Genomic DNA, 14,894 nt, shown 5'->3' with positions numbered 1-14,894 from the left:
GTAAAGCATCCGTTGTGTACTGGTGTGTATGGGGCAGTGCCTGGGTCGAGGGGGGTGACGAACCAGTACGATCACGCTCTTCCTTTTAAAATAAACTTCTTCTTTTTTTTGTACGTGTTCCGTTGTTGTGGTTTTGTCGGGAATATTGAGACACTGCCTGCCTGGCCACAAAAGCAAAGCGAAGAGAACAGTTACTGTAAATGCAAAATGTATGGTTACTGGAAGAGAACAGGACCTTCGTTTTCTCACACTCGGAAACACAAAGGAGCATTCATCTTGCCACATTCCAAAACAACAAAACTGCCAATCTTAAACGTCACCTGGTTTACTGGAACGGCTTGTTACAAACTCGGAGCTGACAAGAAAAATAATAGTTTCCTTGAACCGCCCTCTGTGCACTGAACTGAGTGGCCTAGTTAGTTAGTGGGGTTGAGTAAATGTCTTTTGTGGTTTTATTAACCTCTGCTAGATTAAACGCAAATATAGTTAGTATCTTAGGCCAGACGATAGTTACCTGGAAACCAGACTCACTGCTGTACCAGCGATTGAGTCTGGTGGCCGTGGCATCAACTCCATTTCTACAGCTGTACATACGCAAACTGGAAGCGGAGGAAACCAATCGCCGACATTATGAAACTCCAAACTCACTACTGTCTATGTGCTTTTGGTCCTTTACCACGATTGGAAAAAGCTCTCGCTCTCCCTCGTGCTCCATCGGTAGATTGGTATTGAGGGGACCACCCCATCCCATGAGTGACGCTGCTCACGAACAACACGACCGCAAATAAACAAATCTGATTGCACGGGATCGTTTGAGTTTTCTGATGCCGTCAACAATGGCGTCGGTCTATAAAGGGCTATAAATTGGCCAATATTAGAAAGTTGCGGGAGTATACTCTTGCCAAGGCCCCTTTAACCTCAGATTAAATGTACTACTACTGAATCACGGGACCAGTCAACCACAGTCGTCCCAAAGATGCTTTATGGGCAACATGACCGGCATCAGTCCACAGCCTGAAACTGAATACTACTGCCTGTTTTTGGTGTTTATTTCCAGAGCGTTGTTTTTACTGCACATCACAACCTCATCGACGCCCTGCTGGTGCAGCCCAGGACTATCAGTGTTTGACAGGAGGATTGTCAGAATATTTGAAAATGTGTTGATCATGTGAAGTGGTTCGACAGTCGTCAGTGCATATGGTGAACAGCAGAGATGAACTGACAGTCCTGAGGGTCACCCACAGAGGTTGTAATGGCAGAGGAGAGTGTATCGTTTACTCTGGCCAGCTGGACTCTGTTGACGAGGAAAGATTCATACCAGTGAATCAGAGAAAGGTTTATTCCCTGATGGGAGGGTTGAAACGCCACAAAACTGTCTGTACGGACCCCGCCAGGGGACATCATAACATTTATTATTATGTTATTTCGCAATTGTTCTGTGATCAAATGCAATACTTTTTGCGTTTTACGAGAGGTCTCGTAATATCTCGTAATAGAAAGACTTCTACAGCGTTTTTATTGACGTAGAGCGTCTACGATGCTATCATCCTGCACACACAATGGAGCAGGAATTGACCTTCATTTCAGTCACTAAACGTATTGGATCATTATACAATCAAGCAATAAAAATGATGGACAAAAAAACAATCCGCTAGCATCACTGTAATGTTCTTGAGAAGCATAAACTGCTAGGCTTTGAAAACTTTGGCAAGTTGTGTCTTCCCAAACTAATATTCAGTTCATTTATACAGAGACACAACAGTAATGGAGTCACTAGAGGCTCCATCAATCATACAGTAACTGTACCATTCCACATCACAAAACTGCATCATCCAGAACACCCAGAACGCTGCTGCTCACGTCCTGACAAGAACCAGGACATATGACCATATTAGTCCAGTGCTCCGGTCTCTTAGAAAACAGAATTTAAAACAGCTCTGCTTGTTACAAGTCTTTTCATGGTTTAGCACCAAAGTACATCTCTGACATGTTACAGCCGTATGAAGCATCTCGGGCCCTGAGAACTTCAGGGAGGGGTCTCCTGGTGGTTCCCAGAGTCAATAATAAACACGGTGAGGCTGCGTTTCAGCTTCATGCGGCTAAAATCTGGAACAGTCTTCACGAGGATGTGAGACAGGCCTCAACTCTGACAATGTTCAAATCCAGGCTGAAAACTGTTCTTTTTGCCCATGAATATGACTGAAAGTATTTTATCTGCACTCTTGCTTTTTACTGTAATTGCCTAATTTTATGTTGATGTTTTTATTGATTCTTGTTATTTTCTTTTCAACTGTGAAGCACTTTGAATTGCCTTGTGTATGAATTGTGCTCTACAAATAAACTTGCCTTTCCTTGTCTTGCCTATTATTTGTTGGCAGTAGGACATAGATTTGACATAATTTCAAATGATTTCCCCAAAGGAGGTAGGAATCCCGTCTGTGCACTTGTTTTTAAGCCTTACTGGAAAGCGTTCTAATGCTCTTGTTGGTCTAGTTATTCCAGATTTTACGAGAAATACTTCCTGTTCAATTCATTACTGTGTCTTTCCCACATGTGCATTTGTGGATGTTTGTGAGTGGGTGTGGCTGCGCCAACACTTGTATAAAACACTGGCACCTCCAGCTTTCCGACAGACACTGCTGCAGCTGCTCATAGACACCCACAGGTGAGTGCATCTTTCTTTCTATTTATTTAACTACTATTTCACTCACACAGATCTTACACATATTCAAAAACAAACAAAATAAAGCAACAAAATTAGGATAAAAAAGCAGCGAAAATACGACAAAAAAGCGTCAGAAAAGTGACTAAAATGCCCAAAAAAATGGGACAAAAACGACACAGTTTAAAAATGAAAGGAACAAAATGACAAAACAGCATCTTTAAAGTGATGTGTAAGCTACAAAACAGTGACACAAAAGGACAAACATGGGAGATGCCGGAAAAGCAGAAAAAAAACATGACAAAAAGTGATGAAAAAGCTGTGACAATGCAACAAATCAGTTTACTAGGTCGTAGCTTTCAAATGGGGCGTTGCAGGCTCAAGTCGAAAAGCTTTTAGATTTGAGCAAAGCTGAACTGCAGAAAATACGCTTGGGTAAGGTGGGGGATAAGAGTATAGAGAGAATAATTTTAAGGGGAAATAAACAGCAAATAACTATACGCATGATACCGACGCACATGCAGTTATTACCCAATATATGAGCTCTCTCAAATACTTTGTCCTATAGGTTTATGAAATATGGAGCGTGTCCCCCTGGCTCTCCTCGTCCTCCTGTCTCTCCTGTCCCTGTCTCGCTGCTACTACGTCGGGACGGGCGCTGTGTGCAACACTGCCCCCTTCTTCCCAGGGCACAACCTGGTGGGCGAGGGCTATGACATCGTCACCCTGAAGAGGAAAGGAGCCTACCTGATCGATGTGAACACCTACATGACCCCCAATGACACCTGCCACCTCTTTACAAACACTCTGCAGGGAAACCAAGTGCAAAAGGTAACAGAAAAACAGAACGCTGATTTCCAGTTTGGTAAAGACACAGATTTTTTTTCCGCTGACGTGTTGAACTAGGCTCTAACAAGGTTCATTTTGTGATAGTCCCAAGCCGAAGCGAGCTGTGCTGAGAAAATACACAAAGAAACAATAGATCAATAGCTTTAGTTGCCCACAGTATCTACATTCCTGTGTGCGCCCTAACGCTCCAAATGGGATCAGCGGAATCAGAGAACACAGGTACCTCTAGCTCAGTGTATACTTTGGGCTACGGATTAATAATCATAATGATGATGCATGTAGTATAAAGCGCTTTTCCAGATGCTCAAAGTTGCTTTACAATTTCGTTCCTTATTCATTCACTTCATATTCGGTTATGGCAAGCGAGGCAACCAGTCTGTGCACATCAGCCCGACGGAGGGTATAGAGCTGGTCCAGTGTGCCACGACCAGGACGAAAACCGCATTGTTCCTCCTGTATCCAAGGTTCGACCATCAGCCGGATCCTCCTCTCCAGCACCCGGAGTAGACCTTACCGGGGAGGCTGAGGAGTGTGATTCCTCTGTAATTGGAACACACCCTCCAATCCCCCTTCTTAAAGAGAGGGACCACCAACGCGGTCTGCCAATCCAGTGGCACTGTCCCCGACCGCCACGCGATGTTGCAGAGACGTGTCAGCCAAGACAGTCCTAAAACACCCGCACTGTAAACCGTGTTGGTGAAGCACTGCTTCCCCCTCCTGAGGCGCCGGATGGTTTGCCAGAATCTCTTCGAGGCCGACCGATAGTCCTCCTCCATGGCTTCTCCGAACTCCTCCCAGACCCGAGTTTTTGCCTCTGCGACCGCACGAGCTGCAGCACCCTTGGCCTGCCGGTACCTCTCAGCTGCCTCCGGAGTCCCACAAGCCAACAAGGCCAGGTAGGACTCCTTCTTCAGCTTGACGGGATCCCTTACTTCCGGGCGCCACCACCGGGTTCGGGGATTGCCGCCGCGACAGGCACCAGAGACCTTACGGCAACAACTACGAGCAGCCGCATCGACAATGGAGGAGGAGAACAGAGTCCACTCGGACTCCATGTCCCCAGCCTCCCTCGGAATCTGGGTGAAGCTCTTCCGGAGGTGGGAGTTGAAGACCCCACTGACAGAGGGATCCGCCAGACGTTCCCAGCAGACCCTCACAACACGCTTGGGCCTGCCAGGTCTGACCGGCTTCCTCCCCCTGCCAGTGGATCCAGCTCACCACCAGGTGGTGATCGGTTGACAGCTCAGCCCCTCTCTTCACCCGAGTGTCTGAGACACGCGGCCGGAGATCAGATGACACAAGTACAAAGTCGATCATCGACCTCCTGCCTAGGGTGTCCTGGTGCCACGTGCTCTTATGGACACCCTTGTGCTCGAACATGGTGTTCGTTATGGACAAACTGCGACTAGCACAGAAGTCCAATAACAGAACACCACTCGGGTTCAGATCGGGGAGGCCGTTCTTCCCAATCACTCCCATCCAGGTCTCACTGTCGTTACCCACGTGGGCGTTGAAGTCCCCCAGTAGAACAATGGAGTCCCCAGTCGGAGCACCATCTAGTACCCCTCCCAGGGACTCCAAGACGGCCGGGTACTCTGCACCGATGTTTGGCCCGTAGGCCGAGACAACGGTGAGAGACCTGTCCCCGACCCGAAGGCATAGGGACGCGACCCTCTCATTCACCGGGGTGAACTCCAACACGTGACGGCTGAGCTGGGGGGCTATGAGCAAACCCACCCCAGCCCGCCGCCTCTCCCCGCGGGCAACTCCAGAACTTGATGTCATCCACATTCACTGCTTTCAGCAGAGTGACTTGAGGGAAAGTCTTGATTCAGAAAAATTACAAGGTCGTGTAGCTATACTACCGTATGTCAGGCAATATTCCTCTCTTTCTGAAATAAGCACCCAATACTACTACTTTAGTGGTAATAATATTCATAATCATAATAAAAATAATAATAACAATCTTAAACTTGTATACACTCATATAAGTAGTCATACAATGCAGGACAATCTTTTATTTATTTAGTAATAATGTCACATGTTCAGTCACGTAAAAACACAGCGCAGACGGCTTTAGCATTTAGCCTCTATAGCTCCAAACTAGGTCAAGATAGAAGCTACCAAGCTCTTCCATGTTTTCCCTATTTCAATATGGTTACGTGAAGTGTTCCACTACAAAGTATAATTACACAAAATGGAACTGTGGATTTTTTTAAGCGGATAAAAGGGGGAACTATATTGTCAGGCGTAGAAATACCCGGAGTAATGAAAAATTTGCGCAGTAATATCACTTTACTGTGCGGACGCCGAACTACTACTGGTATTATTACGCCTTACAATATAGTTCCCCCTTTTATCCGCTTAGAAAATCCACATTGTTTAATTTTGTGTAATTATACTTTGTAGTGTAACACTTCACGTAACCATATTTAAATAGGGAAAACGTGGAAGAGCTTGGTAGCTTCTATCTTCACCTGTTTTGGAGCTATAGTGGAGAGGGGGAGAGGCTAAATGCTAATTTTGGCCTATTCCTTTAAGGATGAATCTCCCCATGCACACAGTTTTGACTTCTAGCATTAAATGCCCATGGAGTTCAACCATTTATCAAACCCTTGTATAAAGCATTTTATAGACCAGTCCTTCCCAAAGTCCAGCACATCGATTCAAAGATCCCTTGGATCCCAAACGGTATAATACTCTTTTCAAAGAATATGTTTTGCTGTTCATCACAAATGTCTAATAATTTTACTAAACAATTGGCCAACAATGGTGATTATAGGGTAAATACTTACAATTAAAAAAAGTTTAAACCCATTCATGTGTATGTATGTTAATAATAATGTGTGGACAGCCTTTGGAGGCTGCAGCGCCTCTGGTTCCCCAGGTGTCCCCGGACCCCACTTTGGGACTGGCTGATATTTATAGGCTACTGTATTTAACGTTGGTCTTCCTCTCATTCGCAGCTCCCTCTCTCCACAGTAGACTTACGAGCATTTACTCGCTGTTGGAACTATCTCTATAGATCCACACAGTCGTCTGTCAGGTGAGGATAACCCGAACCCAAGGCTAAGGCCTAAGGCACTGTGCAAGCCCAGGACAATTTTCCATCCAGACAATAAAGTGTAACCTCACTGTTTCCACAGTAAAGTGGTCAGCACACTCACTTACCAGGACAGCGGTGACTGGAAGGTAAACCACCTGAAACTATTGATGATTGAAAATGAGTTTAGATAAGAATCATCCCTTTTTTGGCAGATCGGACTGTCACATGAGAAGTTTGGAAACCTGGAGGTCGGAGGGACACAGTCAGATCAGTACAAGTTTGCAAGCACAAGAGAGAGAGAGGACAAGTTCACCTACAGTATCCACCGCTCCACCTGCTCACACTACAGGTGGGCTCACACTCTACTCTGATGTTTGTGTGTTTTTCTGAGATGTCCATGTTGACCTTTGCATCTGCAGTTATCGAGTGTCAAACACTCCTCCTCTGAGCTCAGAGTTTAAAAACGATGTGTCCCGACTGCCGTCCTCCTACACCCCCACCACCAAGGCTCAGTACAGACGCCTCATCGACACCTACGGCACGCACTACATCCGACAGGTCTGTACCATTAAAATTATAAAAATGGAACTTCATAAGTATGAACAGGAGCAATTATTTTGTGTATGAAAAATTCCCATAAACATCCTAGGAGGAGATAGATTTTGTACGATGTGAAAAAAAATGGCCATTCCCACTTCGCAAGCTTTCATCCAAAATGGCCGACATCCAATATGGCGGATGGCGATGCTGTAATGGCAAGTAAAGTGTGACATCACACACAGTAACCAAGCTACTTCCTGGTCCAAACTGTAGGGTGTTCCATAGACACAGAAAAAAGCTGCTTTATCTGAATCTCCTGATGAAAAAAACAACAGATAAAAGTCCAAAATCTTATTTACACATAATTAGAATTATGTATGTCACTATTTCTCCAGGAAATATGAAGATATTTTTTTTATTTAAAGTATTGGGTACTGAGTAAATGTGATATTTCTGTGTGATCAGATGTCAGCAAGATCCCATTATAGGGAATAGCATAGACGTATTCACTATAATGGGATCCCCTCCCCCCCTTTAAAATAAAATTTAAAAAAAAGAAATCAAAAATAAGGTATATAATCTGTACAAGCACTGATATCAAACAGTGATTGCTATTGTTGAAATCGTACTGAGATTCTTTTAAACACCAGTAAGCAAAAGTGTCAAAGGTTAAATTATTTTACCATGGGCACAATATGACTGTTATTATGTGTGTTCATATCTTTGTGTGCAGGCCTATCTTGGTGGACGTTTTCGGCGCCTCACAGCTGTGCGAACCTGTTTGTCCTCCCTCAATGGCCTTTCTTCAGCTGAGGTACATTTGTTGATATCCAGCGTTGCACTGCTAATGCTAACCTGACCTTTTAGTGTTTATCGATATCATAATGTCATTTCCTTTTTAAGTGCCGTCATGTCCTTGGATTTCACCAGCCTAACCTCTGGTGTCTTTATAAATTGGTGCAAAAATTATTATTTATATAATAATACCGTAAATTCTCTAATACTGGCCTGTGTTCCATTAGCAGCCGGGTCTCTAACAGTGGCCGGGTTCGCGGCTGGCGGAAGCAAATTAAAGCCGGTCTCTAAAACAGGCCGGGGTTTTTATTAGAAACTGTAGCGGTAGAAATATTCCCCATGTTAGGAATTTGTCTCATACTCGTGCAAATGAAAACTCACGTGCAGGAAGTAAACAAACGGGAACCCGGGCCGCTGCGGAGGAGCTGATCCGAGCGTAACTTTGACACAGATTTAGCCACTTTTCAAACCTCCTGTGACTATATTTGGAAACAGGGCAAGAAACAAATGTTGTGTGACCCTCCAGGGTTTTAATAAAGTCTCCATCGCGTCTTCAAAGCACGTCCAGCTGCTCCGTGTGCAGGTCAGTCCCACGCCTCAAAATAACTCCTCTGATCAGCGCGAGTGTCTCGTCTTCTCTCGGGTGAGTCTCATGATCGATCACAAACACAAACGCTCCGTCTAAACTCGTCTTTTACACAAAATAACAACAAATAATCCGGTCCGCGGTAAAAACGAAACAGAAACCTGCAGTGACGTTGATGTTAATGTTCCGCTAACAGCAGCGAAACACTTCCTGTTGTCCCGACAAAATAAAAGGCTTCAATGTTCCATAATACAGATGAGTGGGTCCCTTTCAGCCCCATTCATGGTAATGGTCCCGAATCCTCTGTGAAACATACACATGGCTGTCTGTTCCTTAAAAAGGCAGGAAGCCCCACTCTCACAGGGTGGGCGGAGCATCCACAAAGCTCCAGAGATTGATTGACAGGCTCTAGAGCCAGTCAATGCGCTGAAAGTGCGTCCACTATTACCGGCTGATATACAAAAAAACGCGTAGTTACAAATATTTCACCTACCTTTCACCTGTTTTTGTCGATCACAGGATTCTTATCATTTGTTTAAAACATAAAATGCCTACCACGGCCCCCGGATTGTGACGACATCGCGATCGCTCGTATACAGTGCCTCTCGAAAGTATTCATACAACTTGAACTTTTGCACATTTTGTCATGTTTACAACCCTAAACATAAAGATTTTATTTTGATTTTTTTACTGAACGTTCACACACAAGTAACCGACAACTGTGAAGTGAAAGCAAAATGATACATGATTCTGTTATTTTTCAAAACATAGAAAAGTGAAAAGTGGGGCGTGCATAAGTATTGAATGAATGAATGAATACTTTGTGGAACCCCCTTTTACTGCAATAACAGCAGCAAGTCTTCTGGGGTTTGACTCTACAAGATTTGCACATGTAGAGACTGACATTTTAGCCCATTCCTCTTTACAAAACAGTCAGATTAGACGGAGAGCGTTTGTGAACAGCAGTTTTCAGATTATTCCACAGATTTTCAATAGGATTTAGGTCAGGACTGTGACTGGGCCATTCTAACACATTAATATCTTTTTATTGAACCATTCCATTGTAGATTTATCTTTGTGTTTAGGGTCATTGTCCTGCTGGAAGGTGAATCTCCGCCCCTGCCTCAGTTCTCTTGCTGACTCCAGCAGGTTTTCTTCCAAAATGTCCCTGTATTTGGCTCCATCCATCTTCCCAACTATTCTTAGAATCTTCCCAGTCCCCGCTGAGGAAAAGCAGCCCCACAGCATGATGTTCCCCCCCGTATGTTTGACACTGGGGATGGTGCACTCAGGACGATGAGCAGTGTCAGGTTTGCTCCATACATAACGTTTTGCATCTGGGCCAAAAAGTTCAATTTTTGTCTCATCTGACCAAAGCTCCTTCTTCCACATGGAGCTGTGTCCTCCATGTGACTTCTAGCAAACTTCAAACGGGATTTCTTATGGCCTCCTTTCAATAATGGCTTTCTTCTTCCACTCGTCCATGAAGGCCAGATTTGTGTAGAGTGCGACTTATAGTTGTCCCATGTACAGATTCCCCCAGCTCATCGGCAGGACTTCACAGCTCCTCCAGAGTTATCTTGGGGCACTTGGTTGTATTTCTTACCAGTGTCCTCCTTGTTTGATGTAATATTTTAGATTGGCAACCGTGTCTTGGTAAGTTCACAGTGGTGCTATACTCTTTCCATTTCTGAATGATGGATTAAACAGTGCTCCGGGAGATGTTTAAATCTTGGGAAATCTTTGTATAACTTAACGCTGCTTTACACTTCTCCAGAACTTTATCCCTGACCTCTCTGGTGCTCCTTGGCCTTCATGATGTTGTTTAGTGACCAATACACTCCGACCACAGCTCTGAGGGCCTAAAAGAACAGCTGAAATTAAACTGAGAGTAGATTACACACAGGTGGCCTCTATTTAACCGTTAGGCCAAGGAGTGAACATTCTGCAGTCATGAGGAATGTTATAAAGGCAATTTAATGCACTCAGAAAATGCTGTATGAATACTTATGCAAGCCCCACTTTTCACTTTTCTATTTTTTGAAAAATAACAGAATCATGTATCATTTTGCTTTCACTTCACAGTTTTTTGTTACTTGTGTGTGAATGTTCAGTAAAAAAATCAAAATAAAATCTTTATGTTTAGGGTTGTAAACATGACAAAATGGGCAAAAGTTCAAGGTGTATGAATACTTTCGAGAGGCACTGTACACAGGAATCAACCGCACCTGCCGTGTGAAAAGCGTTTGGTGTGTAGGCACCTAAAGGTGGTGACGTTGCAGAGCTGATGCCTTGGGGAGGACAAGGGTGGATCATCAGTGACTTGCATGAGACCACTTCTACTTCATGTTGGGCTGTGACACAATTTACAGCAGTTGTGTAAGCTTCAATTTCTAGTGGGTACCCTTTATGTTTAAAGCAGGTGGGGGTTGTGTCATGTCTGTGCATTATATTTGCTGAAATATCGATGGCTTCGTTAGTTTCATGGCTTTTATTCTTAGCCCAACAGCGCTAACTTTCTTGGCCGCGCGCATAGTCAACAACTTCACATACGGTTCCTCTGTGTGGTAGCATTTCACAATAAAATACATGTTGCTGTGAACATCACAGGTTGAGGGGAGGGTGGAGGGTGGCAGCTGGGAAGTAGGACACTTTTTTAAAGGTTTTTAAATATTTGTATTTTTGTAACGTCATTTTGTAGCCAAATTTTGAAATTCGGCGCTCCGGAGCGCCAAACTTCCCTTTTAAATACATTTTTCCACTGTATAAAAATGAGGAAAATACAACAAAATGTACCTGTGGGGTCAGATCCATTGCTATTGCAGATAGCCAGACTGGTTTTTAATCAATTGTAATCCACTATAACGTTGAAATGTACATTGTTTAGTCATTGACCGTTTTAGCTTCCAGCTAATCAACAAAAAATATATAGTTTTCACTCACCAAGATAACAGCTTTACAACAGTTTTCTTGGAAGTTTCAAGGTAGTTGAATGCCGAGAATATATTTTGTTGTCTTAATTTAAAGGTGCGCATTTGTTTCTCCCCTGGGTCACGTTTTTTAGGCCTCTGCTCATTTTTTGTGCTCTGGCACCATGGATCTATTATTGGTACAAGTCAAGATGGGTGCCAGAAAACAGCAAAGGAAGAACGTTTTATTGTGCACTGCCACCTAGTGGTGAACTAGAGATTGCACTTTACTGTACAGTAGTTTTAAGTGCTTGCATGAGAGGTCTTTTCAGGACTTTTTTGGGGCAAGAATTGGACACAGACTATTCACCCCTTTTTTCCTAATTTTTCCTAAAAAAAAAATGTGCCTGCTTGTCCCATTTCTTCCGATTTTGTTGTTGACCAAACCATTTTTATGCCTTTTTTTTTTTTTTTTTGGAGAGAGAGGAGGCAGGTTTTCATTGTTTTCAAAATTTCCCCCATTTCTTCCTCTTTATTTCCGCATATATAAAACACACTTTTCCCTGTTTTTAATGAGGGTGGAACAATAGTTTGATCTGACCCACATAGGAGGAGGAACACACAGCGAGACAGAAAGGAAACAGCCAATCAGAGCTTCCTGTGATTGTACAGTCCTAAAAAGCTTAGGAGCCAAAAATGTCCCAAGTGTTAATGTTAAAAAATAGTTTTGTGTATATTTAATGTAAATTGCCTCAGAATGATCAATCAATCAATCAATCAATCAATCAATCAATCAATCAATCAATCAATCAATCAATCAATCAATCAATCAATCAATCAATCAATCAATCAATCAATCAATCAATCAATCAATCAATCAATCAATCAATAGTCCAATGGATTAACTCTGTAGCTTCTTCACAGGCTGGATCTGTGACCTTGTCCCCTGATTCAATCGAATGATGGAAATGGGCTTTGCCGAGATAGTTCAGTTGTGTGACTTAGAAAAGTGTGTTTATCCTCTGACAGACACACTCCTGTCTCTCTCTGGGCCTCAAAGTTGGCCTGGGGAAGTACAGTCTCCCCGCGAGCCACAAGAGCTGCACCAACTTCCTGCAAAACAAGGATGTGGCCACCTCGTACAGCAGCGGCATGCACCTGGACCACACAGAGGTGGTGGGGGGCAACGGCTGGACAGGGGACTTTTCCCTGCTCTCTGATGACTCTCAGGGCTACAAAACCTGGCTGCAGACCCTCAAAAACCACCCGGACATAGTGAGGCGCTCTCTGAGGCTCATGTCCGATCTGGTGCCCGATACAAGCAAGCGACAACATGTGAAAGCTGCCATTGAAGATTACTTGAAGGTATATCTGTAACATACTCTAAGCTTTATTGTGGAAGATCTAAATATGGAACTTAAACTTTATACGTCTTTTGCCTCTGTTTGCAGGAAAATGGCATCCGTAAAACATCTGGAAGTGTGTGCGGAGTAAACTGCTGTCCAAAAGAGGCTTGGAGGGGGAGGCTTGTGGTGACCATTGTCCGGGCCTGGAAACTCAAAGGGGACCGGTGGGGTAAAACTGAGAGGTAAGCAAACAGAGAACATCCACATAGAATTAGTTTGAAGCTCTGGTCACTAATATGTATTTGACCCACAGCTATGCCAAAATGTGGTACGGTTCCCACTACCGCAGGACCAGAGTCATCAGGTCCAACTACCCAACCTGGAACGCACGTTATGATCTGGGACAGGTCAGAATCCACACTCTCCTTCCCTACAGCAGGTCTAATCTGGTCCGGCCTCTGGATCATTTAAAGCTTTTTTCACCTTGTTCGTGTTGTTCCCTCATCACAAACAGACCTGGAGTTGTAGTTTGAGCCATCCCTTGCGCATATGATCTGTAAGAGGAGCAAAGTGCGTCATATTGCTTTCACAAAAAGATAAGATAAGATAAGATAAGATAAGATAAGATAAGATGATACTTTATTGATCTCACAGATGGAGAAATTGCATTCGATGAGAGAGCATCCGGCAGCAGCACCCATTCAGTGCGCACCACTCTTTTTCCACTCTTTTTTTTTCTTTGGTGAAAGATCGTTGTGTCGCGGCCGCCATCTTCACTGTTTTGGTCACAGGAGGAGCACTGGTTGATGGGAAATCCGTAGACGATGACCACGGCGGTGGAGCTCTTGCGCTTGGCCACGATGTTCTTGGCCACACAGGTGTAGTTGGCCGTGTCGGACAGACGCGCCTGCTTGATGATCAGGTTGTGGTCCACGGTGATGTAGAAGTTCCTGTCCTCGGCCGGGTCGATGATCTCGTTGTCCTTCAGCCACTCCACCCGCATGACCTTGGAGGATGGAGAAACTGTAGCTGCCCTCTGTCTCCTCTGATCATCTGAAACGGTGCACCGCCTCCTGGGCTTGTCCCCGTTTTGGGCCTGGTGTCCTGCACTGGTCAGCTCCACCTCGTCCTTCCTCTTCCTCCTGCACAGCTCCCTCCACAGTCTATCACCATCTCCTCGTTGGTCCCTTTTGTTGTTTCCTGTAGCTCCTCTTGTGACGCCTCCTCCGTGCTGCAGGTGTGGGGGCTCTTGGTGCCTCTTCACTGTTCAGTGTCTCAGAAGAAGATGACACACGACCATTACCATGAATGGCTGACCGTCTATCTTTTGTGTGTTATATCTGAGCAGGAAGTTAGGCCATGGACATTTTTTGTAAAAGCCATTTGAGATGGATATGGCATTATCTATGAAAGTATAATGAGATGATCATTGTTTTATCTGTGTTTCGTCGTCTTTTTTAAAATTGAAAATCAAATGTTTTGATGGTTTTTACCATCGTAAGCAGACACTGATGGTGAATGTAATGTTTGGTGACGGTGTTTTGTGCTCTTTATTTCTGTCCAATAGGTCATAGCCCAAAAAAATGGGATTTCTTCTTTTCAGTTTCGTGGCATTGACATGTTGATAAAGCTTGTGTGTATGTCTGTAGGTGGACACTCACCTTCCTCTGAGGATCCAGGTGTGGGATGAGGACTGGAGCCGTGATGACCTGCTGGGCTCCTGTTCGAAATACCTGAGCCAGGGGTCACGCTCATTCACCTGCTACGCCAAGAGAGGAGGAGTGTTGGTCCACTACACTCTCACCTGTGACAAGCACCTGACCGGATCCCGCTGCCACCAGTACAAGCCCACTCCATAGAACTACCTTAAAGGAACAGGCCACCGTTTTTCCAGACTGAGATCTGTTCTTACCTGAACTTAGACGAGTTGATGTGTACCTGTCTGGTCTTTGTGACGGTGGAAGAGCTTGGTCGCTTCTAGCTTCACCCCGTTTAGGAACACATTGGGAGAGGCCAAATGCTAGCAACATCTTTGGTCGTTTTGCGTGACTGAGCGCACACACAAAGACCAGACAGATACGCATCAACTCGTCTAAGCTCCGGTAAGAACATATCTCAGTATGTAAAAACGGTGGCCTGTTCCTTTAAAGAGCACAGGGCA

The 14,894-nt window shown here is 44.4% G+C and overlaps 1 protein-coding gene across 1 annotated transcript; it reads left to right on the top strand.

The window, feature by feature from the left end:
- Positions 1–3,140: 3,140 nt before the first annotated feature.
- LOC306961026 (perforin-1-like) lies at positions 3,141–14,592 on the top strand (the record flags this gene model as incomplete). The annotated part of the gene is made up of 10 exons (XM_079553634.1): positions 3,141–3,493; positions 6,478–6,557; positions 6,658–6,703; positions 6,770–6,906; positions 6,977–7,115; positions 7,831–7,911; positions 12,417–12,752; positions 12,839–12,975; positions 13,047–13,140; positions 14,383–14,592. The coding sequence occupies exons 1-10, from the start codon at positions 3,242–3,244 to the stop codon at positions 14,590–14,592; spliced, it is 1,512 nt and encodes a 503-aa protein (XP_079409760.1). The 5' UTR covers positions 3,141–3,241.
- Between the last annotated feature and the right edge of the window lie 302 nt (positions 14,593–14,894).

The sequence above is a fragment of the Gobius niger genome, assembly GCF_951799975.1.
Source record: "Gobius niger genome assembly, chromosome: 3".
NCBI lineage: Eukaryota > Metazoa > Chordata > Actinopteri > Gobiiformes > Gobiidae > Gobius > Gobius niger.
The sequence above is the reverse complement of the archived record's forward strand: the minus strand, read 5'-3'. Positions and strand labels throughout refer to the sequence as shown.